Source organism: Oreochromis niloticus, linkage group LG7 (assembly GCF_001858045.2).
Source record: "Oreochromis niloticus isolate F11D_XX linkage group LG7, O_niloticus_UMD_NMBU, whole genome shotgun sequence".
In the NCBI taxonomy this organism is placed as follows: Eukaryota; Metazoa; Chordata; class Actinopteri; order Cichliformes; family Cichlidae; genus Oreochromis; species Oreochromis niloticus.
The window spans coordinates 38,330,490-38,357,763 of NC_031972.2; the positions used below are offsets into that span (position 1 = coordinate 38,330,490).

Consider the following 27,274-nt stretch of genomic DNA (forward strand, 5'->3'; position numbering starts at 1 on the left):
ATATTTAATGATGGCTGGTAGTGAGACACTGTGTAGCTAAAGTGGACACCATGACATTGCCCACTGGTTTGTGAAGACTTGAGTTTGCTGTTACCATCTTTTTGAAATCAGATGTGACAGTCTGAATATATCATAATCTTAACAAGTTCATTGACATGATTCATATTTAAGTCATTGCGTAGCCTTAACACTAAATGTTGCATATTTTTAGCACATTTGGGGCAGCAAAGAATATGAACATGGAGAACTTTCATGTCTAAGGACTGTATGTCGGTGTGTTTTTGATGGCTCATGAATTTGTGTCACTGTCCTGCAGGTTAGTCAGTACACATTTGCAATGTGCAGCTATAGAGAGAAGAAGGCTGAGCCTCAGGAGCTGATGCAGCTGGAGGGCTACACAGTGGACTGCTGTGAGCCTCAGCCAGGTAGACACGAAAAAACAAATTGTTTGAGATCTGACAATCTGAATGAAACTTTGTCAAAACAATAGCAAGATAGATTTTGATAATCTTGAAACTGAGTGTGTACAAAGAATAAAGTTATTGGAGCCAATAAAATAATTAAAACAACTCTGATTTATGGAATTGTACCAATCTCCCCAAAACTCTGTCAGAAAAGCTGTTTAAATATTACGTTTAAATGCAATTTTTTTTTATAATTTTCTGTGTCTGTTTCTCTGCTAAATGTTGTTCATAACCATGTTCTCTATTTTGAAGATTACATTACAGACTTTTCAATATCTCACTTTTGAGAAGAGTAGGGAGTACACATTTACTGACCAGTTTAAAAAGAAATCAATTATAAATCATCAAGAAATGGTTTAATGGAATATGATGAAATTGTCACAAAGTAAGATTTAGATGTGCTTCTTTTTCATTATTCTGCCCTTTAACATTCACTTCTTTTTTCTCCTCTTTAGGTCTGCAAGGTGGTCGGTTTTTTTTTAACATGTTGAAGGAAGGCGATTTGGTGATGTTTGCTTGTGATGATGAGCAGGAACGGGTGCTGTGGGTCCAGGCCATGTACCGAGCAACTGGACAGTCCTACAAACCAATCCTCCGCCCCCCCAAAAAAACCCCAAACTCCAGAGGAGGGAACCAAAAACCGACATCCCCCATCAGTAAGTTCAGATTCTCACTGGATCTGTTTTGATTATCTTAATGTCATTGAAGAAATGAAAAGCAGCAAACTACAGAAAGTGCTTTGAATAGCTTTTAAAATCAAACAGTGTTTACTGGGAAACAAACCACAACTGTAAAACACAGAGTTCAGGTGCATAGTTACATATTCTGTTGTATGCTTCTGCCTACATCTTTATTTATCTATAGAGACTTGGCAGAACCTGAGTGATTGTAAGTTGTTGTTTTCTAAGTTTTAGTGTAGTCTTTATTATTGTGGTTGCTCTTAAATGGAAACCATTAGAAAACCTTAAGTTTTCTTTTATTTTAGTGAAACTAAAACTGTAACCAGAACCACTGGTTATGTATGAAAGCAGGTCAGTTACAAATCTTTCTCTTGAAAGATAAATCCCAAATTTTCTTGGTGATTTTTGTCGATTATTCCCATAATCTACTTCCCAACAGTGAAGCATGTTGGTAGAAATGTGAATATTGTTATGTACCACGTCCGACACAAGAAACGTTTACGGTGTAAGTATTGTAGTAATAATACTACTACTAATAATAATGATAATAATAATAATAATAATGATAATAATATTTTTATTTAAAAGTGCCTTTCAAGACACCCATGGACACTTAACAATAGAATAAAACACATAACAGAAGAATGACAAAATGAATAATAATATTATTAATAATAATACGAATAATACAAAGATCATTATATTAGAGTCACTTTAAGAAAAAATAGATTACTGATCATTTTGAGAATAATTGTTGAAATTTTGAGATTAAAATTGAAATCTATTTTGAGAAAACATTTTGTATTTGCATCTCCAGAAAATGTCAGAAAAGTCCAAATGTGGAGATCACAGCTGTTGTTTCAGGAGAAACTTCCACGGCTGCTAGACCCCGTCAATTAGTGAAATCCTACTTCAGAAAATGTTTTAGTAGCAAGAAAGGAAATAATTTTTCTTTTAGCACATAAACACAGTGTGGTGTATGTATAAGGGCACTGAGAAGATGGTTTGAGTAAGCTGCATCTGGTGAGACGGAAAAACGTAGAAACAAGAGTTTGTGTTTTTCAAAATGAAGTGGCTGGTAAAGGACAAATGCAAGGTTATCAATGTTTACACCCTCTTGCAACAAAGAGGTTGTGTGTTGTGTCACAACACCGCTGATCCATTTGTTTTATTAAGTCATCTACACAAGGCGTTTTGTAGAGGGTACAGCAGCGAGGCAGTTTGTTCTGAAACAACAACTGTAATCGGCTCATAATTGTATGTGCAGATTACAGATTACAGTCGAAATACAATTACAACTTTTTTCTCAAAATAGTATTTAGTAATATATAATGTAATGTAATATAATGTAATATAATGTAATATGATTTGATTGTGCAATTATTTCCTCAATAGCTCATAGTATTGCACTAGTACAGCCTTATCCTGGGGTTGTGTTGGTACTCTGTAGTCAGCCTAATGCAACTCAAAGCTTCAAAGAACTACTTGAAGACCAAGGAGTGCTGACTGTAATGGGCTTTCCTGACATTACTAGAAGCTCTTTGGAACTTTTCTAGATCATGCTTGAATCCATGTAGCTGAATTGTGAAATCAAATCTTTATTAGCAGTCCCACCCACTTTGTATCTTGCTGTTTGTGCATTACAAGAACCAGAACCAGAAAGGGTTTTATTGCCAAATGTTGAGCAGGTTTACAACATTAGGAAATTGCTGCGGTACTTAGTGCAAACATACTGTCGGATAACGCTTAAATAAACATAAAAATAAGAATTAAAAGTGCTAAGTAGATAGATATATACATGAGTGCAGGTGGTGATCAGTGCCGAACATGGAATGGTGCAGTGAACACAGTGTAGGGTCATGTGTTAGTGGTGGGAACAGTCATATGGTTATTGTTCATGAGTCCAACAGCAGAGGGGAAGAAACTGTTCTTATGGCGAGAGGTTCTGGTGCGAATGAACCGGAGCGTCCTGCCTGAGGGGAGCAGGTCAAACAGACTGTGTCCAGGGTGAGAAGGGTCAGCTGTGATCCGAGCTGCACGCCCCAGTGTCCTGGAGGTGTACAGGTCCTGCAGAGATGGGAGTCTGCAGCCAAGCTTGACAGACTGGTGGGTGGAGGTGCAGCAGTTAGTGTACAGGGAGAAGAGCAGAGGAGAAAGAACACAGCCCTGAGGGGAGCCGGTGCTGATGGTCCGGGAGTCCGAGACATTCTTTCCCAGCCTCACATGCTGCTTCCAGGAAGTCAGCGATCCACCGGCAGATGGGATCAGGCACATTCATCTGGGAAAGCTTGCCTTGGAGATGGTCTGGAAGGATGGTGTTGAAGGCAGAGCTGAAGTCCACAAACAGGATCCTGGCGTAGGTTCCTGGGGAGTCCAGATGCTGCAGGATGAAGTGTAGAGCCATGTTGATAGCGTCGTCTACAGACCTGTTGGCTCTGTATGCAAACTGCAGGGGGTCTAGGAGGGGGGCCGTGAGGGTCTTGAGGTAGGAGAGAACCAGGCGCTCAAATGACTTCATGACCACAGATGTCAGAGCCACAGGTCTGTAGTCATTTAGTCCAGTGATCCTTGGTTTCTTGGTTACAGGGATTATGGTAGAGGACTTGAAGCAGGCAGGCACATGACATGCCTGCAGTGAGGAGTTGAAAGCTGGACTCTGTTGAAGCCTGCAGACCAAATCTGAAGAGTTTGATATCACTGTATGCTTTTCTAATTTTTGGTCCTGACAGTCTTTAATTTAAAGAATTTAAAGTAATTCTTTCCTTTTTTTTCTCATCCACTGCCACCCTTTTTCCATGACACATTTTTATTGCGATATTGCTCCCTTCTTTCCACTGTACACAGTGTGAACAGTTTTTCATTACAGAACAGCAATCAGACAGCAGGTTCTAAGATTGTGTTTTTTGTTTGGAGAGGGTTTCATGTTCACATGCTGATTGGTTCTGTATCACACAGTCACACAGCAAGAGTCAGATCGAAACAGCTTAACAGCATTGTAGGTCATACTACTGTGAGAGAGGAAAAACAAACACAACATATGGTAAAGACGGAAGGAAGAGAGTATGAAGACAAAATTAAATGGTGACACTTTTTTATTTAATACATCACATGCTGTTCATCCATTTTTTACATTTTTTTCTCGAAATGACTTCCTCCTTTTTTCTTAACATGACACAGTAATAAATGTAGCCTATTTTCAGCTGTGGAGGCCAGGATAGCTGAATTAGAGACTCGCTTTGCTCCCTTGAAAAAGCCAGTGCTAGCCAGGCTCCTGTAGCCGGTGCAGTCAAAGGCGTCGAAGGCCCCGTTAGCTCTACCCCAGCAGATTGTCCCAGGAACACAGGATGGCTGGGTGACGGTGAGGAGGACACATAATCTTAAAGAGAAACCCCTAGTACACCACCAACCCATTCATGTGTTTCACCACTAGTCCCACTCAGCGATACACCCACCACAGATCAAAATGGTAGTTGGCAATTCTGTTCTGAGACATGTGAAGCTAGAAACACCAGCAACCATAGTCAGTTGTCTTCCAGGGGCCAGAGCAGGCGACACTGAGGGAAATTTAAAACTGCTGGCTAAGGGTAAACGTAAATGCAGTAAAAATATGATTCACGTCAGCAGTAATGACACCCGGGTACGTCAGTCGGAGGTCATTAAAGTTAATATTGAACCTGTGTGCCAACACTATGTCAGACTCTGGGATTAGAGGACCAGAGAAAACTACAATCAGACCAGGAGTGACATGTTTAGCCGCATGTTCTCCTTAAACCCCATACCCTTAGAGGCTGTATCGGCTTCCAGACAGATAAAAAACAAAATATTAATGGGCACAAAACAACTTCAACATAAAATAAAAATTGCAAAGAAAGGACAATGCACCCAGTAGCCACATCTATATTGTATCTACATCTAGTGGCACAGGGTGGCAGCAATCTTCCACACCAGCTTATTAATCAACCGAAGTACTAGATGGAGTTTTTTAATTCATGTGAAAGCTTGATGCTTAGCTTTGTCCACCGTAGCTGAAAAACTCAAAAAACCAGTCTCATTTGTTAACAGGTGCTTCTGTACATTCAAGTACATTATCTGAAAATGTAAGAGAACCCACCCACCACTATAATCACACTCTAGATCTTTTTCTAACATATGGCATAAAAAACTGAACATTTGAGAGTGTTTCCTGAAAACCCTCTTGTCTGATCTTGTCTGATTTACAATAATTCATAACACAGCAGCGGGGGATAGATTTCATCGCATCAGATGTCTTTCTGAAAGTCCTGGTACAAAGTTCGAGGATAAAATTTACCGACTGTTATTATCTATAATGCCTTTTGCCAACATATTGCAGAGCAGCTACCTGAACGCTACTCCTACAGAGGTCGATTACCTTGTTAATCATTTAACTTCTTCAGTACGTATGACTCGCATGACTATAAAGAGAGCCTCAAATCAGAAATACTTAACTCCCTGGTATAACTGTCAAACTCAACAATGGCGTCTCACTAATTTAGAAGATCATCATTTAGCCTGGAGAAATAGTTTGCTGCTTTATAAAAAATAAAAGCCTTGCGTAAAGCTAGAAGATCTTACAATTCATCACTAATTGAAGAAAATAAGAACAACAGGTTTCTCTTCAGCGCTGTGGCCAGGCTGACTTTTTGTCAGCCTGGCCACAGCGCACTGTTGAGCTATTAATAGTTAACAATTAACTAGTAATGACTTCATGAATTTCTTTCCAAATAAAATTTTAACCATTAGAGGAAAAAATCACTGATAATCATCTCACAGATGTAACATTATCTACAGCTACTTTCAGTACCATTGATATTTGTTTAGTCTTTTTCTCCAGTTAATCTTTCTAAATTAACTTCAGTAATTACTTCCTCCAAACCATCAACGTGTCTTTTAGACCCCATTCCTACAAAACTGCTCAAAGAAATTCTACCATTAATTAATGCTTCACTCTTAAATATGATCAACCTATCGCTAATAATTGGCTATGTACCACATGTCTTCGAGCTGGCAGTAGCTAAACAATTAAAAAAAGCCATCTCTTGACTCAGCAGTCTTATCTCTAACCTTCCTTTTATTTAAAAAATTCTTGAAAGAGTAGTTGTGAAACAGCTAACTGATCGTCTGCTGAGAAATACTTTATTCATAAGATAAGATAACCTTTATTAGTCCCACACGTGGGAAATTTGTTGTGTCACAGCAGAAAGTGGACAGTGCAATGTTGCAGTAGCAAAAATTAAGAAAAACACTGGAATAGGACAATATAATAAGAATAACATACTATATACAATAGAATAAAATACAACGTTGTCAGAAAAAGAGAATTGCACTTAGTCTTATTGCACATGTGTGGATGTGTGTGTTTGATCAGCTGCAAAGTCCTTGTTGTGGAGTCTGACAGCAGTAGGAAGGAAAGACCTGCGAAATCTCTCTGTCCCACAGCGTGGGTGCCGCAGTCTCCCACTGAAGGAGCTGCTAAGTGCTGTCAGAGTCTCCTGCATGGGTGGAAGATGTTGTCCAACAGGGATGACAGCTTAGCCACCATTCTCCTGTCACTCACCACCTCCACTGGGTCCAGAAGGCATCCCAGAACAGAGCTGGCCCTTTGGATCAGCCTGTTCAGTCTCTTCCTGTCCCCAGCAGAGATGCTGCCACTCCAGCAGACCACACCATGCTGAGAGCACCACAGAGTCATAGAAGGTTTTCAGGAGTGGGCCCTTCACTCCAAAACACCTGAGTCTCTGCAGCAGGTACAGCCTGCTCTGCCATTTCCTGCAGAGAGCATCTGAATTATGAGTCCAGTCCAGTATATTGTTCAGAAAATCACCAAGGTACCTGTAGCTATCCACAGCCTCAATGGCCATACCTTGGATGTTTAGTGGTTGCAGTGGAGGATGTTTGTGCCTGCAGAAGTCTACCACCAGCTCCTTGGTCCACAAAGTCTTGGGTCAGTTCTCGGTACTTCCTGTCCGACACACAGCCCTGAGTTCTCATGTACTGCGGTCAGTCGGTCCTGCTTGTCCTCAGTGCAGCGTTTGATACTGTCGACCGTAATATTCTATTAGAACAATTCGAGCATGCTGTAGGTTTTACAGCTACTGCACTGCAGTGGTTTGTTTCATGTCTATCTAATAGACTCCAGTTTGTTCATGTAAATGGAGAGTCTTCTTTTCACACTAAGGTTAATTATAGAGTTCCACAGGGTTCAGTTCTAGGGCCAATTCTGTTTACATTATACATGCTTCCCTTAGGCAGTATCATTAGAAGGCATAGCATACATTTTCACTGCTATGCAGATGACACACAACATTATCTGTCCATGAAGCCAGATAACACACACCAATAAGTTAAACTGCAGGAATTTCTTAAAGACATAAAGACCTGGATGACCTCAAATTCTGTGTTTTTAAATTCAGATCAAACTGAGGTTATTGTACTCGGCCCTAAAAACTTCTTGTGGTCAAAAAACTTAATGAACCAATTGTCTTTTTCTGTATTTCCCTCATTGTTCCATGCATCTTTTTTTCCTGTATTTTTTTTCATCTTTTGTATAATTTTTCATTTTGACGTTTCTGTTTTACTCTTCCTTGACTGGACCTACAAATCATTTTTTTTACCTGTATATAGAAGACATGTCCACATTTTCAACCCCTCCCATGCCAGGTACTGTGAAATGAAGCTGATTATAGCTGTATTTATGTAATGTGGTGTGACTGCGGTCCATTCTCGCCACAGCTCGTTAGTGTTTAATGGAATAGATTGAAACGTCAATCGCGAGAGGTGCTGACACACTGTTTGCAAAAGGAAATGGAAGGTGTCCCTGAAATAGCTCTTAACTGGATGCAAAGTGTTGCTGTGTGTGTGAGCATGTTTGTGTGTAATGGGCTTGAGAGAAAGTCATTCTCACTTTAATAACGATCATAGCTGTTAACCTGCATCTTCATTTCCAGTCGCCCTGCAGGTGTGCTTTTGATAAAAATCAATGTGGGGGTTACATTTCACTAATGACTGCATGTGAAATGGGTTATTACCATTAATAAAGTCACATTTGTTCTATCTTGACTCCATGGAAATAGCTGCAATTTTTTTTAAACATGAGCGAGATGGTTTTGTTTTCTATTTGAAGGTTAATAACTCAGAGGTGAGACAATGAGAGCAGAGCCGCAGTATCTTTTCTTTGTCTTTAGCAGCGAACAGACAGCAGCATCAGACTTTATTGACTGGCATGTCAGAGCTAATAATGAAGCCGTTTACACATGGAAGCCATGTCAAAGGCTCACACATATCAGCCTACTCACAGTTACTGTTCTGCTCCGTGAATCCACACTTTCTGTTTTCAGGGATAAACTGGTCATTTTATTTACCAGCTGATGCCCAACAGTTTTCTCACATTTAATGGTTTTCTGTGTAAAACCTTTAGATATTTGTGAATTCAGTCAGCAGTCTTTCATTGTTGCTCGTTCAGACTGGTTGAGACTTGTTGCTACATATATATATATATATATATATAATAGATGAATGTAGCCATTGTTATCTGTTGATTAAAAAAAAAAAAAACCCTGTTGTTGAAAATCAGTCTGAGCATTTCTGCTATTGCCTTTAAAACTGTGTGTATGGGGTAGATCTGACTCAGAAACAGAGGGGTTCATTGGCTGACTAATGGGGACAATAACTTGCATAATAATGTGGCTCTGGCTCAGGCTGGGGTAGCACAGGTTGTCTACTAATTGGGGAATTGTTGGTTCAATCCCTGAGTGCTCCAGTTAGCAGGATCCTTGGGCAAGATACCGAACCCTGAGTTGCCCCAAGGGTGAAGTGTTCATCAGAGTGTGAGTGTTCGATAGAAAGCACTTGTAGAAAAACAAATACTCGGGTAAATGAGACATGACGCTTTGAGTGCTGGAGTAGAAAACCATTATATAAGAGCAAGTTTATTTACCATTTATGAGATTAACTTCATGTTATAATAAGGATTATTGAGCAGGGGTGACGAGCTTTTGATGATCCTTTTCCAATGACTATGTATGTGAGCTGTAAGTTGTTATGTCGTTGGGTCAATATGCCATAATTGCTGAATTTGATTAGAATTCAATGGCTTCTTTAAAGTTGTCTGCATTTGTAAATGGTGACTAGAACTTGGAACATGAAGCCTTGGAGTGGATCTGTTATCTGCTAACCAAATATTCTGACTACAGTGAGAGTCCTAAATAATTCCAGTGCTAAGGTAACCCACTAGCTAATGGGTTACCAGACTTATCAGCAGTTAAACTTTCTGGAGAAGCGCACGAACACGAAGAAATATAATGTATTTATATATTTATTGTTTTTATAGTGCTTTTCTGGTCTTACTGACCCCTCAAAGAACTTTGGACCACATGTCACGTTGTAACCATTCATTTATACAGTATTTTATTCTGTAGACTCATTCACTTTAACAACTGCACATCCATGGGCGATTTGGAATCACCAAATAAGCTAACATGCATATCTTTGGACTGTGAGAGGAACCTGGAGCATGCAGAGAAAACCTACACAGGGATAGGAAGAACATGCAAACTCCACACAGAAAGGCCCCAGCTGGGTTCAAATCAGGAACAATCTGGCTGTGAAGTGACAGTGTTAGCACTTCACTATCACTATTGTCCATATATTACCTGTGCAAACACACTAGTGTACTTAAAAAATCAAAATTGCCATTGTGCTGACTGTAAAATTAAAAAGGCTACAGTGTATATATAGCGGGGGGAAATCCTCAACATATCTTTTAGACCAGCGGGTTGGGAAGTCCAGGCCTCAAAAATTCCTATTTCACTCAAGTTTCATCTAATGTTTTGTTTCTGGATTTTTGGATGATATTCTTTCTGTCTTTATCAAAATGAATCTACCATACACATGAGAAACTTTTCGTTTCTTTATAAATGAGCGACTTTACAAATCCAACAGGGGATCAAATAATTATTTCCCCCACTGTAAGAAATAATGTGCATGTTTTACAGGTGCAGCTACATTAGTAGCTGGAAGAAATTTCCAGGCATATTTTAGATATGTTAAAATGATCTTTTCTTTGCAAGACACTGTAGTTAGAATTTCGACTTCTAAATACCTGGGACACTGTAAAATATGTAATTAAAAAGAGAATGCATGGATTTTGCAAATCTCATAAACCCATTTTATTCACAATAGAACATAGACAATATAACAAATATTTACATTGTGACGTTTTACTATTTTAGTATAAATTAGTACCTCATTTTGAATTTAAAGGCAGCTACACAACAGGGATAGGTTCAAGAAGAGGCTGGAAAAGTATATAGTACAGGGAAAAAAACAACTGCGGGAAGGTTAACTGGCAGACAACCAGTTTCTTCTGGTAAAGTAAAGATGGGGCAAAGGTTCAGCAATTTCACAATAATGTTCCCTTTAACATAAAATTGCAAAGACTGAAAATCCTGTTATCTATAGTACGTAATATCCTCTAAAGACTCATGAGAAATCTCTGTGCCAAAGAGACGAGACAACAAAAGGATACCAATGATTTTATAGGCTTGTAATGCAATCTTAATCACTTTCTTTTATAAATGTTAACCCTCTAAAGCCCAACCTGTTGCTGGCGCTAGACAGATGTTTTGCAACTTTTATTTTCAGCATCTTTTCTGTGAATGTCCAGCGCTGTAAAACTTATAATTTCAACTGGCAAAGCAAATTAAATCTTTTTAAATGACAGATATTTCTCCTGAATTCCTTCTGAAAAATTTGAACACAACAGTTGATGTCCTGGTTCATGTCCTGAACCATTTGCTCAACTGAAAGAATTTCACCGGTTCCTGAAAGCAGTGGCTCTGTGCTTTTCAGTGATATTAGGGTCATTACGGTAATCCTCACCACATCCAAATTTTGGCAAATAACACAGAAAACAACACAGCAAACCTATAACCTTTAATGATTTAATTCATTTAATTTAATTTCATTTTAATTAACCTTTAATTAAAAACAAGAACATGAAACAATTCCATAACCTTAAAAAAAAAATTAGCTTTAAGCGTACAGTACCGCACAAAACAGTACACTCAGAAATACTGTGGAATTCAGAAGTTTTTGTTTTCTCTTAATTTGGAAAATGTCTTTTACTGTGTGAGGAATTGTCTAAAAAATTTTGGGGAGCTTTTATCGAGCATTTCCTTTTACCATGTTTTTTGTTGTTGTTGTTGTTGTTGTTGTTGTTTTGTTGTGGGTGTTTGCTGTGTTGTGTTCTGTGTTATTTGCTGAGATTTGGATGTGGCGCCTTGCCTGGGATTACTGTAATGATCCTAATATCACCGAAAAAGCACTGAGTTGATGCTTTTGGGGGCCGCTGGTATTCTTCGATTGCGCCAGTAGTTCAAGCATTACAGTAGTTTGACTTAAGTTTGACCTAAATAGGATAAATCATTAGAGGCTATGGGAAAGTTTAGTTTTTATATTTAGCAATGAGAAAACCATTTTTTCAAGACATATATCTTAGCGCTTTGTGGGGTCAATGAAGCTGCTAATGTTCTCACCTCCAAACTTTATTGAAAGGACAACCAAGTCCGAAAGAAATTTGAGTTAACATGATTTCAATGATTGAATGAAATGGACCAGAAACAAAGTCCAAATCGGTGGAAACCATCGGAGGCTGTGACTTTTGGACTTGAATTCCACTTTTCTCACACAGACATCGACTTTTTTTTTTTGTTAATATGGTAAGACAGGTCTACAGAATGGCTCCTGAAGGGATGTTTCCACCTGTCATCTGTGTTTTTGAAAAAAGCTGGTGGTTGGTTTGAAATCAAGGATGATCCTGAGGAGAATGTCCAATTATCTTACGCTCTTGGGGTTCAGCGTCCGTCTTAAATGCAGAGGAAGAGCTCTGAAAGTTTGTGTGTGCTCCTTTTTATTTTTTGACAGAGTTTAGTTTGTCTCTTTGAGCTCTACACAGTGTGAAGCTGCAATCAGCCAGACCGAGGCTGATGGACTTGTCTGTCTGTGTCTTCGTCTCTGTTTGTTCTGTCATCACCAGAGCTGCTCTGCTCCGACAGGGAGGTCATGTCAAATCTTTCAACCATGTGCACCTGAAACTGAAACACTTTGTCCTTATCCTCTTTGTCTGCGTCAATAACCTGCCATCAGGGGCCACTGCCTCTTTTCAGAGCAGGTTGTCACATAGATGTGACTGTTGCTGTGATGATGGCAATGAAACGCAGAGTAGATGGGTATAGAGAGGTTGGACAGAGAGGAATACACATGAAGAGAAGATACAGATGAGCATGTGTTACATTTTAGTTGCGCACCTGAGATGGATGGCGTTTTAGCAAACAATCGAAAATAATCTGGCAAACATAATCTTTCTTTTTTTCCTTTCTTTTTAATTGGTGCTTTCTTGTTGAAACCTGTTACCTGTATTGACTGGAATGAAGTGAGCTGGGCCAAAAGACTAGTTGGAAAGGTCAAAGTAAGCTTGGCGGTAACATATTATAGTGCGCGTAATTTTAAGTACAGCATAATTTCATGGTAATTCCCAGACATTTTTTCCCCTTATGTTACATCATAAGTATGCTGTACTTCTCAAGGCGTGAGCCTTATGGAGTAGCTTAAGCTTGTCTAACATCCATATATTTTACAGGGAAGGGCGCAAATTGTACTGTAAGTAATTTTAAGTACAGTGTAATGAAATACTAAGTAAAGACTGCTCAAGTAATTTTGTGCATAATGGACGCTTCACTATGAAACTCTCTTGTTATGTGAAATATAAAAATGATAGAGTAATAAGAGCTTTTCTTCCTTTCTTATTAGAAATTATACATTGATACATACAAACTTCGCAGGCTCATCTGATTCTATAATAATGGAGACAAAATTAGTTATTTTCATTAACTGTTAATTAAAAACAAGAACATGAAACAATTCCATACCTCTGGGAAAAAAAATGGGCTTTAAGGATACAGTACCGTACAGTTACAACAGTACTTAGACTCAGAAACACCATGGAATTCAGAAGTTTTTGTCTCCCTCTCAATTTGGAAAATGTCTTTTCCTTTGTGAACAAGTGTCCAAAAACATGAGACTGACTGCACATTTTCACGCAGTCATCCCACATAATAGGATAGCACACCAAAGCCTTCTGCTTTTTGAGTGATGTCCACCTGTACAGACAATCAGACAATTGAAGATCATGTTTTCAGCAGTCTTGAATACACTTTTTTCCCTTTAGCATTAAAATCATAAATGAACTATTTGTCCTGTGACAGCTGGCAGAAGATCCACCCTCCCTGTGACCTTTGCACTTGAATTACTTGACTAAGGAGCTTGGAAAGAAAAGCGTCTGGACGTCTTTAAGTTGCCTGAAAAGTGTTTCAGCTCTCATCCGAGAAGCTTCTTCAGTTCTGAACTGAACTGAATTCAGAATTGCTTTAATTTTTCCTAGCATAGGTTCAACAAGGTGCTGGAAACATTCCTCTGAGATTTTTTCACCAAACTAACATGATAGCATTTCAAAGTTTCTGCAGACCTGTCATCTGCACATCCATCATGAAAATATCCCATTTCACCACATCCCAAGCGAACCAGTTTGAGATGATTAAAGATTTGGCACCACCTTCTCCTGTTAGCAACTTCCACACCAACAAGATATTTTCACTCACAAAGCTGCTGCTCAAAGGATGTTTTAGACCATTCTCTGTAAACCCTAGGATGTGGTTGTGTGAGAAAATTCCTGTATATCTGAACAAGGACTGAGTTTTTGTTATATGATTGGCTGATTAGAAGCCAATTAGATTGTAGTGTTGAACAGTCATACCTAATGAAGTGCCAGTGTGGTTGTTTGAAGTCTCAGCTTATCTACGGATTGTGTTGTGCTGTTGCTCCACATGCCCCCACAGACCTCGCAGGCAGTGGAAGGGGTCGTAACACAACTCTTCAACATTTCAATAATCCCTGCAACTGTACTTAATAGTTTTCTTTCTGAAATATGTTATTAAAGTAAATCTCTATGAATTTCAAACTTTTGTCAGACAAAACCATGAATTTAATAATGAATTTTTCGTCTCCACAAGGCTGTCTAACTGTGTTATTAGATATTAGCTTAGATTTTAACTCAGCTGTGTGTTATTAGGCTACTGTAGGAGGAAACATCACATTTTGTAGCTGAATAATTTAGTTAAATGGCTGTGAATGTGATAGCTTTGCTATAGAGCTGTAACCTGTCTAGGGTGTACCCTGCCTAGCTGAGAAAGGCTCTCTAATTAGTAGTCATATTGTCGTTAATGCTTTTTTAATTATAACTGGTCATCTGTACGTATCGTGACGGATGTTGTTTCCACTATAAATAAATTAATATATTTAATGAAACAGTAATGAACTGTAGTTGGCTCGTGACAATATTTTGGCATTTTTAAAAATTCTAATCATGCTAGTCATGCTCTATATAATACTGAACTATGTGGTAACATGAACCTCAGGAATGCCCATATGTTTTGTAAAACATATTTATATTCCAGGGTATTTTTTCTTCAGTTAAGTCAGGCAAATTACCTGGCTGTCCACCCAGCAGGGTGATGAGTTTTTACCCCTTAGCCATAAAAGGCTGATGGGGTATTGTCAAGTTTCTAGTAAGATACGAGGCATTTTAGAACTTTTCTTTCCTTACTGTCATAGCTTTAATGTTCCATGTGGAGTTGGTGTGGACATTTGTGGAGAATATTTTACAAGATGACAAGATAGTACCATAAGTTCATAAATATAAATGTAAAAATTAGCCCACACAACTTTTGAATTAAAGTAAATATACTTGGTGGAACATTAATTTTTATTCTTTAGCAACATACTTAGAGTACATTTTACAAAGTTTAGCTGCTACTTGTGATAATAAATGTTCATAACTCTAAACGTGCATAGAAAGATGTTTTAATAGAATATTCTTTTAAAAAAGAAATCTGTTAACACATATAACTGTTTATTTTCATATTATTTTTTATGGTGTAGAAAGAGACAGAGTAATAAACCAAGCATCCTAGAATCATCTTGTGCATGTCCTTCTTCAGACATCCATGAACTTCCTCTTTCTCTTTTCCTCCTGCCTGGTAGCTTCAGTTTCAACATCCTTTATCCAGTATATCCACCATCCCTCTTCTGCACTTCTGCACCGTTTCTGCTCCTCTGTTCAAACCATCTCAGCCTTTAACTCTCTAACTTTGACCTTCAGACTCCTCCTGTTTATTCTGGTCACTTCTATTGAAAATCTTAAAATCTTCAGCTGTGTCACCTCTAGGTTGGCGTCTTGTCTTTTTGTCAGTGCCACATCTCCAAATCATACATCACAGCACGTGCCACTAGGTTGTAGAGCTTAATATTCCCTTCAGCTACTATCCTTCTGTCACAAATCACACCTGCCACTCATTCCACCCACTCCACCTTTCCTGTACACTCTCTTCACCTCAATTTTGGATTGTCCACTGCTTTGCTTGGTTGATTCATTTAATTAATTTTAATTTGATTTAAACTAATTTACCATCACAACCTCTAGTCCTTAAATCTTCACTGTTACACTGATCTCCCTTTCATTCACACACATGTATTCTGTCTTTTATTCCTCTTCTCTTCAGAGCTTACCTCCACCTCTCTAGGCCCTCTTCCATCCACCTGCTCCCTACTCTCTCTACAGATCACAATGTCCTCTGCAAACATCACAGTCTGCTGAGACTCCTGCCTGACATCTTCTGGCAGCCTGTCCATCACCACGGCAAACAAGATGGGGCTCTGATGTAATCCCATACCCACCTTGAACCAGTCTTTCACTTTAGATGTATTGCACCAACCTTTTACTAGATCCACCAAGACTTAGTGCAACTCCTTCTGACCTTCTCTATACTTCTCCAATAACATTCTCCAAACAAACATCACATCTGCTCTTTCTCAGCATGAAACCATACTGCAGCTCAAACCTCACACTTTCACCTTCTCAACACACTCTTCACATGTTAGTACATTTACCTCTCTGTCTTTCATCACACTAACCTGTTCCACATCCTTCCCAGTTCAATTTGTCTTTCTAGCCAATTGCTAGAACTGGATGTAGGCAATTCCTCCTTACGCTAAAATTACATACTCAGTTATTAACAGAGATGGGCAGTAACGCGTTACTGTAATCCGATTACTTTTTTCAGGTAACGAGTAAAGTAAGGGATTACTATTGCAAAAACGGTAATTAGATTACCGTTACTTTCCTGTAGGAACGCTGCGTTACTGCGTTACTAAAACCTTGATTTTTTTTGCGAGAATGTCTCATGACAGTGACGTAAGCGAGTGCGACGTTCATGACAACAGCTGTGTGCAGATCAACAATGGATAATATATCGAGTGCGGGAGAGAGTATGAGCGTGCAGCGTTTAAAGCGTGGAAGTACTGACCTTACTTTGAGTTTGATTCCATAAAAAGTGACAAAAACATTACTGTCCGTTGTGCGTGGGAAGAAAACTTCTTTTTACAGCGAAAAAAAGCCCCCTAAACTTCCAAGCAAGCACCGGGAGTGCGCTACCACGGAATGGGAAACTCACAGAGAAACTCGCGGATTCTTCAACTGACCGCTGCGGCACACCTGCACCAGGGCAAACCTCTGCCTACGTCACTCCTGCTATACAGGTGAAAATAGAGCAACAGGACCGCCGAGTCTTTGATTTTATTTATCTTCTGCTGTGTTTTACTTGCATCTATTTGAAAGAGTGAGTGTAAACACAAAAACATATTTTATTTTATGTACTGGAATGTGCAGAAAATAGGTTTAAATGTTAAACGAATTTCTTCCAGTCAGAGAATGTTGCATATAATTAAGTTTTTGCTTGATGCATAAAGTTAAAAGATTAAAACTAATAAAACAAGTTTTAAAAAGAGACTTTTCCATTTGATTACATTTTGTATGATGGATTATGCAGAAAAAGTAGAATTGGGCTGAAAGATCTATCGCTTTATCACCTATTCAGGTTGTAAATCGTGTTTTTAACAAGTAACTAAGTAATTAATTACTTTTGAAAATAAGTAATCAGTAAAGTAACGGGATTACTTTTTGGTGGAAGTAATCAGTAATTAGTTACTGATTACTTTTTTCAAGTAACTTGACCACCACTGGTTATTAAGATTACTAACGCTATACTTTAAATTACTTACAGCACAATTTGTGTCTTTTTTTCTGTGGAATACCTGAATGTTAGGCAAGCTAAAGTCCCTCGGTAATTCCATCAGCATGTGTCTCCTTTCCTGTAAGATGGCCATAATTTCAAAATACTTGTCAGACTATATTTTAAATACTGCGTAACTAAATTTAATTACTGGGTGATTTTATGCTAATTTCAGCAAAAACAACCATAATTTCTCCATCTCTTGCCAGTAAAGAGAAACCAATAACAGATGTGTGAAAGCTCAATTTTAACTATTTTAAAAAAAAAATAAAATTAATAAAAAGATATTTAAAGCTTGCATGCTGTCATAAACACTTGAACAACTTTGATTCATACAGTGTGACTGTTTATCCTGAATGATCAGGTCCCATCACATCTTAAAGGTCTCATTGTCAGAGTACAGGGTGGGCCGTTTATATGGATACACCGTAATAAAATGGGAATGGTTGGTGATATTAAAGTCCTGTTTGTGGCACATTAGTATATGTGAGGGGGCAAACTCCTCAAGATGGGTGGTGACCATGGTGGCCATTTAGAAGTCGGCCATCTTGGATACAACTTTTGTTTTTTCAATAGGAAGAGGGCCATGTGACACATCAAACTTATTGGTAATGTCACAAGAAAAACAATGGTGTGCTTGATTTCAACGTAACTTTATTTTTTCATGAGTTAGTTACAAGTTTCTGACCACTTATAAAATGTGTTCAATGTGCTGCCCATTGTGTTGGATTGTCAATGCAACCCTCTTCTCCCGCTCTTCACACACTGATAGCAACACCGCAGGAGAAATGCCAGCACAGGCATCCAGTATCCGTAGTTTCAGGTGCTGCACATCTCGTATCTTCACACCATAGACAATTGCCTTCAGATGACCCCAAAGATAAAAGTCTAAGGGGGTCAGATCGGGAGACCTTGGGGGCCATTCAACTGGCCCACGATGACCAATCCACTTTCCAGGAAACTGTTCATCTAGGAATGCTCAGACCTGGCACCCATAATGTGGTGGTGCACCATCTTGCTGGAAAAACTCAGGGAACGTGCCAGTTTCAGTGCATAAAGAGGGAAACACATCATCATGTTGCAATTTCAAATATCCAGTGGCCTTGAGGTTTCCATTGATGAAGAATGGACCCACTATCGTTGTACCCCATATACCACACCAAACCATCACTTTTGTTGTTCCAACAGTCTTGGAGGGATCCATCCAATGTGGGTTAGTGTCAGACCAATAGCGGTGGTTTTGTTTGTTAACTTCACCATTCACATAAAAGTTTGCCTCATCACTGAACAAAATCTTCTGCGTGAACTGAGGGTCCTGTTCCAATTTTTGTTTTGCCCATTCTGCAAATTCTGTGCGCCGATCTGGGTCATCCTCGTTCAGATGCTGCAGTAGCTGGAGTTTGTAAGGGTGCCATTTGTGAGTAGCTAATATCCGCCGAAGGGGTGTTCGACTAATGCCACTCTCCAGTGACATGCGGCGAGTGCTATGCTGTGGGCTCTTGCTGAATGAAGCTAGGACAGCCACTGATGTTTCTTCATTAGTGACAGTTTTCTTGCGTCCACATTTTGGCAAATCCAACACTGAACCAGTTTCACGAAACTTAGCAAGCAGTTTGCTGACTGTAGCATGGGAGATGGGTGGTCTCGTAGGGTGTCTTGCATTGAAATCTGCTGCAATGACCCGGTTACTGCTTTCACCAGATATCAACACAATTTCGATCCGCTCCGCACGTGTTAACCTCTTCGAAATGTCAATGGCTGTGAACAAAGAGAAACTTGTAAATAACTCATGAAAGAATAAAGTTACGTTGAAACCAAGCACACCATTGTTTTTCTTGTGACATTACCAATAAGTTTGATGTGTCACATGGCCCTCTTCCTATTGAAAAAACAAAAGTTGTATCCAAGATGGCCGACTTCTAAATGGCCACCATGGTCACCACCCATCTTGAGGAGTTTGCCCCCTCACATATACTAATGTGCCACAAACAGGACTTTAATATCACCAACCATTCCCATGTTATTACGGTGTATCCATATAAACGGCCCACCCTGTAGATTAAATAAAAGGGTTTTTTTATTTTTGGGGAATTTTGTCGCTGGAGTCTGAATTTGTCCCTTTTTGTTCCAAGATTTCTAAAATAGTTTTCATACTTAAATGTTTCAGATCATCAGTATTAAATAACAGACAAACATAACCTACAAATTTAAAAAATGTAAATAAATAATGATTTAATGTTTTAAAGGAATTTAAAGTGGACAGTATTAAACACTACATGTATTATTTTATTTCCGTCATGGAACCCTAAAACAACTGTCATAGATTTAAGACTGTCTGCGACTTGGTTTAAACTATACGCGTTTAAGTTTTTAGAGCTGCCTGTACAGAACATAACGTCACTGGGTTGGTTGATTCCTGCTCAGAGGTTGTTGCTAACAGTAGTTTGTTAGTTAACTAGTGACAGAATTGATCATTTAGTGTAAACAAGGAAACTAAAACCGAAAAGCAGTCTAAGGAGTTGCTTTTGTACTGCTCCCTGCTGCAGCGCGTTGTATTTTTAAAAAGTCAAGGATGCCCACTTTCATTCTCTGTCTCTTTAGCAGTAAGTGGTTTGTATGTTGTGTGTTAATGTTGGGATTTCATTGTGCTTTGGTAAAAAAACGTATTTTGTGGTGTGATGCACATGTAGTAACCTGTCATTTTATGAATTGGTTGGATGTGCTGACGCAAGATGGCCTTAAACTGTTATAAAAGCTTTAACTTTAAACACTTATTTCTTAAATCCAGCTTCACAGACAGTGTTTACATTTACGTTCTTTCAGAGTAGGGCTGCATGCTGTAATTAGCCAGTAGAGATTTAAAATATTCTAGTGTTTGTGCAGATCTAATATTTGGCAGTAGACTATTCCGGAGTCTGGAACCTGCCACAGCGATGGTTCTTTCACGGTGAGATTTAGGTTTAGACCTTGGAATAAATAACATTAGTTTGCATTGTTTGCATGCATTGATAGAGCTCAGATAGGTAAGAAGGGGCTCGTCTTACCTGTCTGTTTAAAAACAAAACATAAAATTTTAATTTGGGTCTTGTAAGGAATAGGAAGCCAGTGTAAAGAGGCCAACACTGGGTTATATTCTCCCTCCATTTCGTACTAGTTGGCAGACAAGCAGCTGCGTTTTTGGACCAACTGGAGACGATAAATAGAGGACTGGTCCAAACCAAAGTATGGTGTAGACTCAACCACTGGTATTTTCATATTTATAAGGCTATTCTTGGTTTGCTTGCATCTAATTTACAGACTCCATCAAAAAAGGTATTGTGTTAGATCCTAAGAGTTCTGTCTCAGAGGTTTGTGCTGAATTTGGAAAAAGAGCATTCAAATTTGCAGCTTCTTCATCTTGTAATCAGCTGCAGAATCAACTAAAATTTAACGAACTGGTTTTACTTAATACATTTAAGGCAATTTTAAATGTCTTGAATGCAGTTAATTCAGGCTGCTAATGTTTTTCCTGAATATTATTTGTTTCAATTAGTTTTAAGAAGGTATTCATTCTTTATTAATACTGAAGTATAAAAATGTTGGTTCCTTCTTTGGTTGGTTTGTTTGTTTGTTTGTTTTTTATATTTTGCCTGTACTTAACTGGTGTATGGATTTGTGTATCTGTGTTTTATTCATTTATGAAACTTATGATTGTACAGCGGTCATTCTTGCCCAGGACACACTTGTAAAAGTGTTCCACATCTTGTTCAACATCTTTGGGACAATGGTTGTGCATGTTTGGTTTAGGTTGCTTGTAGCTACTAATACTAGTCATAGTTTGGTGTTCCCAACAGAAACCAGTCCTAACAATAATCAATTGAATCTGTGATTTTGACTGACCATTTTTTTGTGTATTTGTGTGTCATGTTCAGCAAAACCAGAAAATTATGCTCATGTAATCACGCTAATGAGAAACTTCCAGAGCAGAAAAACCTGTAGATAGCCGAGAAAAAATGCCTAAAAATCGATCCATATTTTCTGCTCATTCACACGTGCGCGCGCGCACACACACACACACACACACACACACACACACACACACACACACACACACACACCCCTGAACATAATAGCTGAAAGTTGGACTTGACAGAAATCAACATCACTCCTCCGGCCGTCTGTCTCCCAATCAATATTACCCCTCCTTTTCCCTCCTCTTATTATCAGTACTAATCTATATCTCTTTGTCTCGCTTTCTTTAGAGTCCTATCTCCTTCACTCCCTGTCTTTTCTCTAAATTACATTGAGGACAGTACACTGTTATGGAGGTAACAAATTTAAAATGACCTACATCGGAATTAGAGAGAAAGCAGGCCATCACACCCGAAGGGCAGTCAACTGACAGAAAAGTGGAAGAATGAAAAGAAAAGAAGATGGGAAAAGAAAGCAGAGGAGCGTTGATTGGAAGTTGATTGTGGAGATTTCACTTCTCCTGTTTTTTTTTGTTTTTCTCTTTTCTCTTTTGGACAAAGGCAACAAGAAAATGAGGAGGGGATGAAAAGCACAAATGCCTGAGAGTCCTCATGGGCTTCTCTGCATCCACACAAAAAACAAAATGACAGCGATAATAAAAGTGATCACTAAAGCTTGTCTTGGGCATGAGCCACAGGCGTGGAAACAGTGCCAGTATTCTCAGTGAGCTGTGGTCTTTTGTGGGGCCATGTGTCACGGTCAGAAGCTTCCCATCCTGAAATGTACTCCCACAATAAAGGCAGAGTGGAGAGTGTTAGGCTTTTCATTTGGCAGGGCCATTATCAGAAAGGCCTGAAAGGACTGGAAATGACCCAGGTTTGCTCAGGCTGGGACACCCTGCGCCTCTTCGGCTTCTTTTATTTTTTTTTCATTTTTCTGTTGATTCTTTCATCACTGACCCCAAAGCCTCATTATCGCCTGCAGCTTCAGGCAGTGCACATCCAAACTGAACTGTCAGGGCCGCTGCATAAAAATGACTTCATTACTAGCTATTCCAAATGTACTAATATGAAAATCTTGTAATGTTTTCTTTCTCTGTTATCATTAATAAATCCCAGGAACACACCCAAGTTAATGAAATAATCAGTTTAAATGATATGTATTGTGTGCATTTTTAAAATTTATTTTTTATTCTTATACCTGGACTTTGTCCCACATTTGTTGCAGTTTGTTTTGACAGAGTCACATACACACCTGCCACCCCAAAATACTCATAAGAAGAAATAAACTGCAATTTGCTTGATTTTTCCCATATTGTGCGTCTTTACGCCACGTTTTTTTTGCCTTACACACTTTAGGACTTCAGCATTTCTGATACCAAGATCAAAATTGTGACATAAACATGAATTGATCCGTGGTATTGTATCAAACTTTTCATATTTCTAGTAAAAATATTTTTGGGGGTTTTTTTTTCCTATTAACCACCCCTTTAAAACCCCTTTTTCTAATATTTTCTCATGTTTAACATGTTTCTCATGTATAACTGTGTTTGGAAACTGCAGTATCCATTTAACCTTAGTAATTCCGCAAAGTGCTTCTCATTGTCTGTCTTGTTCATCCATTTTATGTCTATGGCAACAGCACTGCCAATGATGGGATAAAAGGATGAATCAGTGATTTGTCTTGGGCATACTGTAGGACCTGTAATCAAACTAATAAGACTGTAATTTGTGGCAAGCCCCTTTACCACCTGAGCCGTAGCTTTTTAAATATTTACATATTATTATATATATGGCCCTGTGACAGACTGGCGACCTGTCCAGGGTGTACCCTGGCTCTCGCCCTATGACAGCTGGGATAGGCTCCAGCGGCCCCCGCGACCCTGGAAAGGATAAGTGGAAGCGAATGGATGGATGGATGGACATATTATTATAAAAGTGACTGACACATTTTTATTTATAGTGGATTGCTCTCATTGCCATGTTCTAAGTGCCATGGTTTAAGTATTTTCCAGCACTCACTGATGGTCATTAACACAGGTAAATGACTGAAATTATATGACTGTGGATACAAGTGGTTGAATTGAGCAGCAACTGTGCTCAGACTTGGAGAAGGGATGAGGAACTCAGACATGTGGTGGGAGCTGAAGCTTTTAAGTCGAGACATGAGGTGGTTTGGCTCTTCCTGGGCGCCTCTACTTCAACGTTTTTAGGATGGGCTCATTTCTAAACTCTGGGAAGAAACCCTCAGAATGGACTGGAGAGATTTTAGTATATCCAGCCTGAAAACACCTTGGGACTGGGACCCTGCAGAGGCCAAATCTCCCAATCTTTCTGTCTCCTGTAAACTCAAATGTACAGATATAACATTACCAAACCTTGACCCAGTGCTGTTATAACTGATTTATTGCTATCTTCCTGTCTGTTTTTTTTCTACCCTACTTTCAAGTGTTTAATGATCACGTCATGTTTCCTGAGTCAGTTGTTAAATGGCTCTTTGTGGGCAGTGTTGAGACAACTACTGTAATTATTATCACTAATCTTTAGAGAAATATCCCATAGTTTTATATTCAGGATTGCAACATCTCTCATATCTTTATCACTAATTGTTTCAATTGTTGAGTTTCAGACCAAAGAGCACGTTTCCCTAACCTCATCCAGACTCCGCTGCTGTGAAAAATAAACACTATAGTAGCATAGTATGGATTTTACAGTTCACATCTAGTTATCGAGTTCAGTTTTTTTTTTAAACTCTTGGCAGGGTTGTGCACATCAAAGTGTCTTTCCTTCATCCACCTCTGTGTTTTCTTTTCAGGTCTTGATCCATCTCAGCGTCAGGGAGTGGAAAAGTTGATCTCAGCGTCTCCGTGTCAATTCGACCACGCTGCCCTGTTCACCATCTTACAGAAACACACACTCCAGCATCGAATGAACGACTCCTTCTCCTGCCTGGTATGTGAAGAAGAACCTTTTCATCATTCGTCTTCATTGACCATCCACAATACTGCTCATTCATCACACAAACTTTCTTCTATCATCTATACCAAAATACGTAAGCTGCTTAAAATCCTCATGAAACAGAACCGTTAAAGAAGAACTTGCAGTGAACTTGTAATGGTTTTGCTAAAACAATTAGTTGGTTAATTAAAGTTTATGAATCATCAAAAAAATAGCCAACAAGTACTTAAATACGTAGATAATATTTGTCTACATACAGTACATTTTACCTTCTGGGTTCTCAGTCTATAATGATGGCTTGACTCTGCAACCAAAACAATAAGAGGATTGTTTTTGGTTTCTGGTACTGCCAGTTAATTTTCCCAGGTAGCAGAAAAAGGTTCCCACTGGTGAAGTGTGAGAATAATAGAAACAAAAAGTAAAACAACACACTGATGCAAAGAGCTCCAAAACTTGACATGTTTTTAAAAAGGCATTCAGTTGGAATCATTTCTAAAAAACTAGTAGGTAACATCAAATACTTATTAGACTAAAACGAATGGTGTTCACAGTAAATTATTAATTGCTGCCATACATTCTTTATAGAAATATCTGCATACACACTCTGATCACAATCAGCCTTTCAACTATTGGATAAATAATAATAATAATGTCTATACTGTGACAGGCTGTCCAGAGTGTACAGCACCTTTTTGCCTTATGGATAAGCGGAAGAAATGAATAGTTGGATGGATTAATGTGTATGTGGAAAAATTACAACATACACAAATTTTTTCTGCATCTAGTAACATTTTTTTTTTTGTCTGTTTTTATAGCTAGGATACAGTTAGATATTTAATATAGTTATAATTCATAGCTTTATTTCTGTACATGTAGCGCTTAAATAATGAAATCAGTCTATTAATTAACCGACCAAAGATTATTCAACAACTACTTTTAATGTTGTTTAATGCTTTAAACAATCCTTGGATTTTTTACTCACAACATGATCTCCAAATTCACTCACCTTGCCAATTTTGAGGCTAAAATGAATAACACACTATTTGAACAAGAAATAAACATAAAAAGAGATAAAAAGATTAACTTAATATAATTTTTCTTCTCCCTAACAAAAGGTAAAATAAGAATTAAAAGCTTTATAACAATGAATCGGTACGCACTGATGTCATTGAACTTCATTTTAGCACTAGACAAGCCGTTCAGCTAATTTGTCATGCTCGGTGACCTTCAGATAATGGTGACGGGTTGCATTTTAACAACAGATGCAGCCTGGCCCCAGTCCAGGGACCTCCTAGGTGGAAATAGTCATCTTTTCAAACGTGAATAATTTGTGATGCCTTCAGTTGTGCTTAAATGTCTGCTGGTTTTGGATTAGTGCTCCAACAAAATAAGAATTTTTAAGCTTGTAAATGTAATTTTAATTAGGGTTCTGCTGTTTCTATCCAAATTATTGTTGAAGCACTGCATATTTAAAAAAATGAATGAAAACAAAAATAACTAAAACTTTTCAGAACAGTTTGAAGAATGAAAGAGATATAGGAGCTCAGTGCATGTGTGTGTGTTCAGCCTGGGGCGCTCTCTCACACTGATTAAGGGGATAAGCACTCTAATCAATACTTTCCAAATAGGAACATGACCCTCATGGACAACTGCTGTTCTGAGTCAATGGAGGAGGAGGAGAAAGCAGTGAAGTGAAGCCTAAATAAGCGAGTCCGTATGTGTATGTTTTTTTGTTTTTGTTGTTGTTTTTTTTTTTTTTATAGTGTGTGCGGTTGTGGTTGGGAAGCATTGATCCAAATCCCCAAAGTGTTGTTCATTAACAAAATATACCAATGGCAGTTTTAATTTCAGAAAAAAAAGAAATCAATCTTTTAGTATCTTTTTTTTTTTTAGTAAAAGTAATTCAAATGATTTTCTTTTCCTTTTATTTTTAAAGGTTATTTATAAGATTTTAAGTTCAAAATTACATCAAATCACACAAGATAAAAGGACAACAACAACAACAACAACAACAACAAAGAAATTGTGGAGTTCGAACAAAATCATCTTCTGTGTGAAGTTAGACAGGGCAACAGAAAGTAAAGTTCAGAGTCCAAAAGATGTGAGGAACAAGTCCAAGAAGGACTTAGGGTCCGGCAGAGGTTCAGTTTCATATAAAGATAAAGTGCAGTCGAATGGGTTAAACATTGCTGATTCTGTTAATATGATTGAGAAAAGAGCTCCAGATTTTGATCAATTTAAAATGAGTGTTAGCAAGACCATAACGTCTCCAACGAACCTCTTCAATATACGAAAATGCAATCATCTCACATAGCCAAAGCCTAAAGCCTAACACTGCAAGTTTACCATAAGTTGTAATCTGACATTAATAGCAGTCTTTAATCTTCTTCAACCCATTGGCCAATAAAGCGTTCGATATCTCTACTCGCATGTCCTTAACCCAAGCATCCCTGATGTGGTATGTAGGTGCTGTAAGTTTAAAAAGTGCAGTAAACTGGCTAACTAGGTGTTTGTTGGAGTTTTAATCAAATAATCATAAAAGCCACTATGAGCAGATCCAGAGTGTTTAACCAAACATTCAAGTGATTTTCAAACAAGCAAAAGATCACCGAGACCCAAATTGCCTGCTTTATGTGCAGTATTTTTGTCTCAGTTATTGGAGTTTAATATTTTATTCAGATAAATTCGTGAATCTGCTTGCAGAATATGACAGCCTGTGCAAAGAGACATGATAACTTCATATTATTTATGACAACTTCCTTCTATCCTTTAAAATTCACAGAATTATCACTGAATGAAGGTACCCTAAACTTTAAAACTGGTCAAGTCTAGCCATCTTGTCTCTCCAGGAGTGGCATTAACATCCCTAGGTTTCTTCAGCTCATACACATTTCAAAATATGAAAACACATGTACACTTGAAATTAGGCCAGAAATGAAATGAGTAATACTGATGAAAAGTGCAGTTTGAGTAATACTTCCTAATTTGAAAGTTTCAGACCTTAAAAGACTGCATCACAA

At 38.3% G+C, this 27,274-nt stretch overlaps 1 protein-coding gene across 3 annotated transcripts in view; it reads left to right on the forward strand.

The window, feature by feature from the left end:
* The window catches only part of cadps2 (Ca++-dependent secretion activator 2), a 141,106-nt gene that overhangs the window by 30,588 nt on the left and 83,244 nt on the right, over nucleotides 1-27,274 (forward strand). For all 3 annotated transcript variants that reach the window (XM_013276593.3, XM_013276592.3, XM_013276591.3), the window contains exons 10-12: nucleotides 317-425; nucleotides 920-1,120; nucleotides 24,112-24,248. In XM_013276593.3, the coding sequence (XP_013132047.1) occupies nucleotides 317-425; nucleotides 920-1,120; nucleotides 24,112-24,248 (447 nt within the window). The remainder of the gene's footprint in view (nucleotides 1-316; nucleotides 426-919; nucleotides 1,121-24,111; nucleotides 24,249-27,274) is intronic.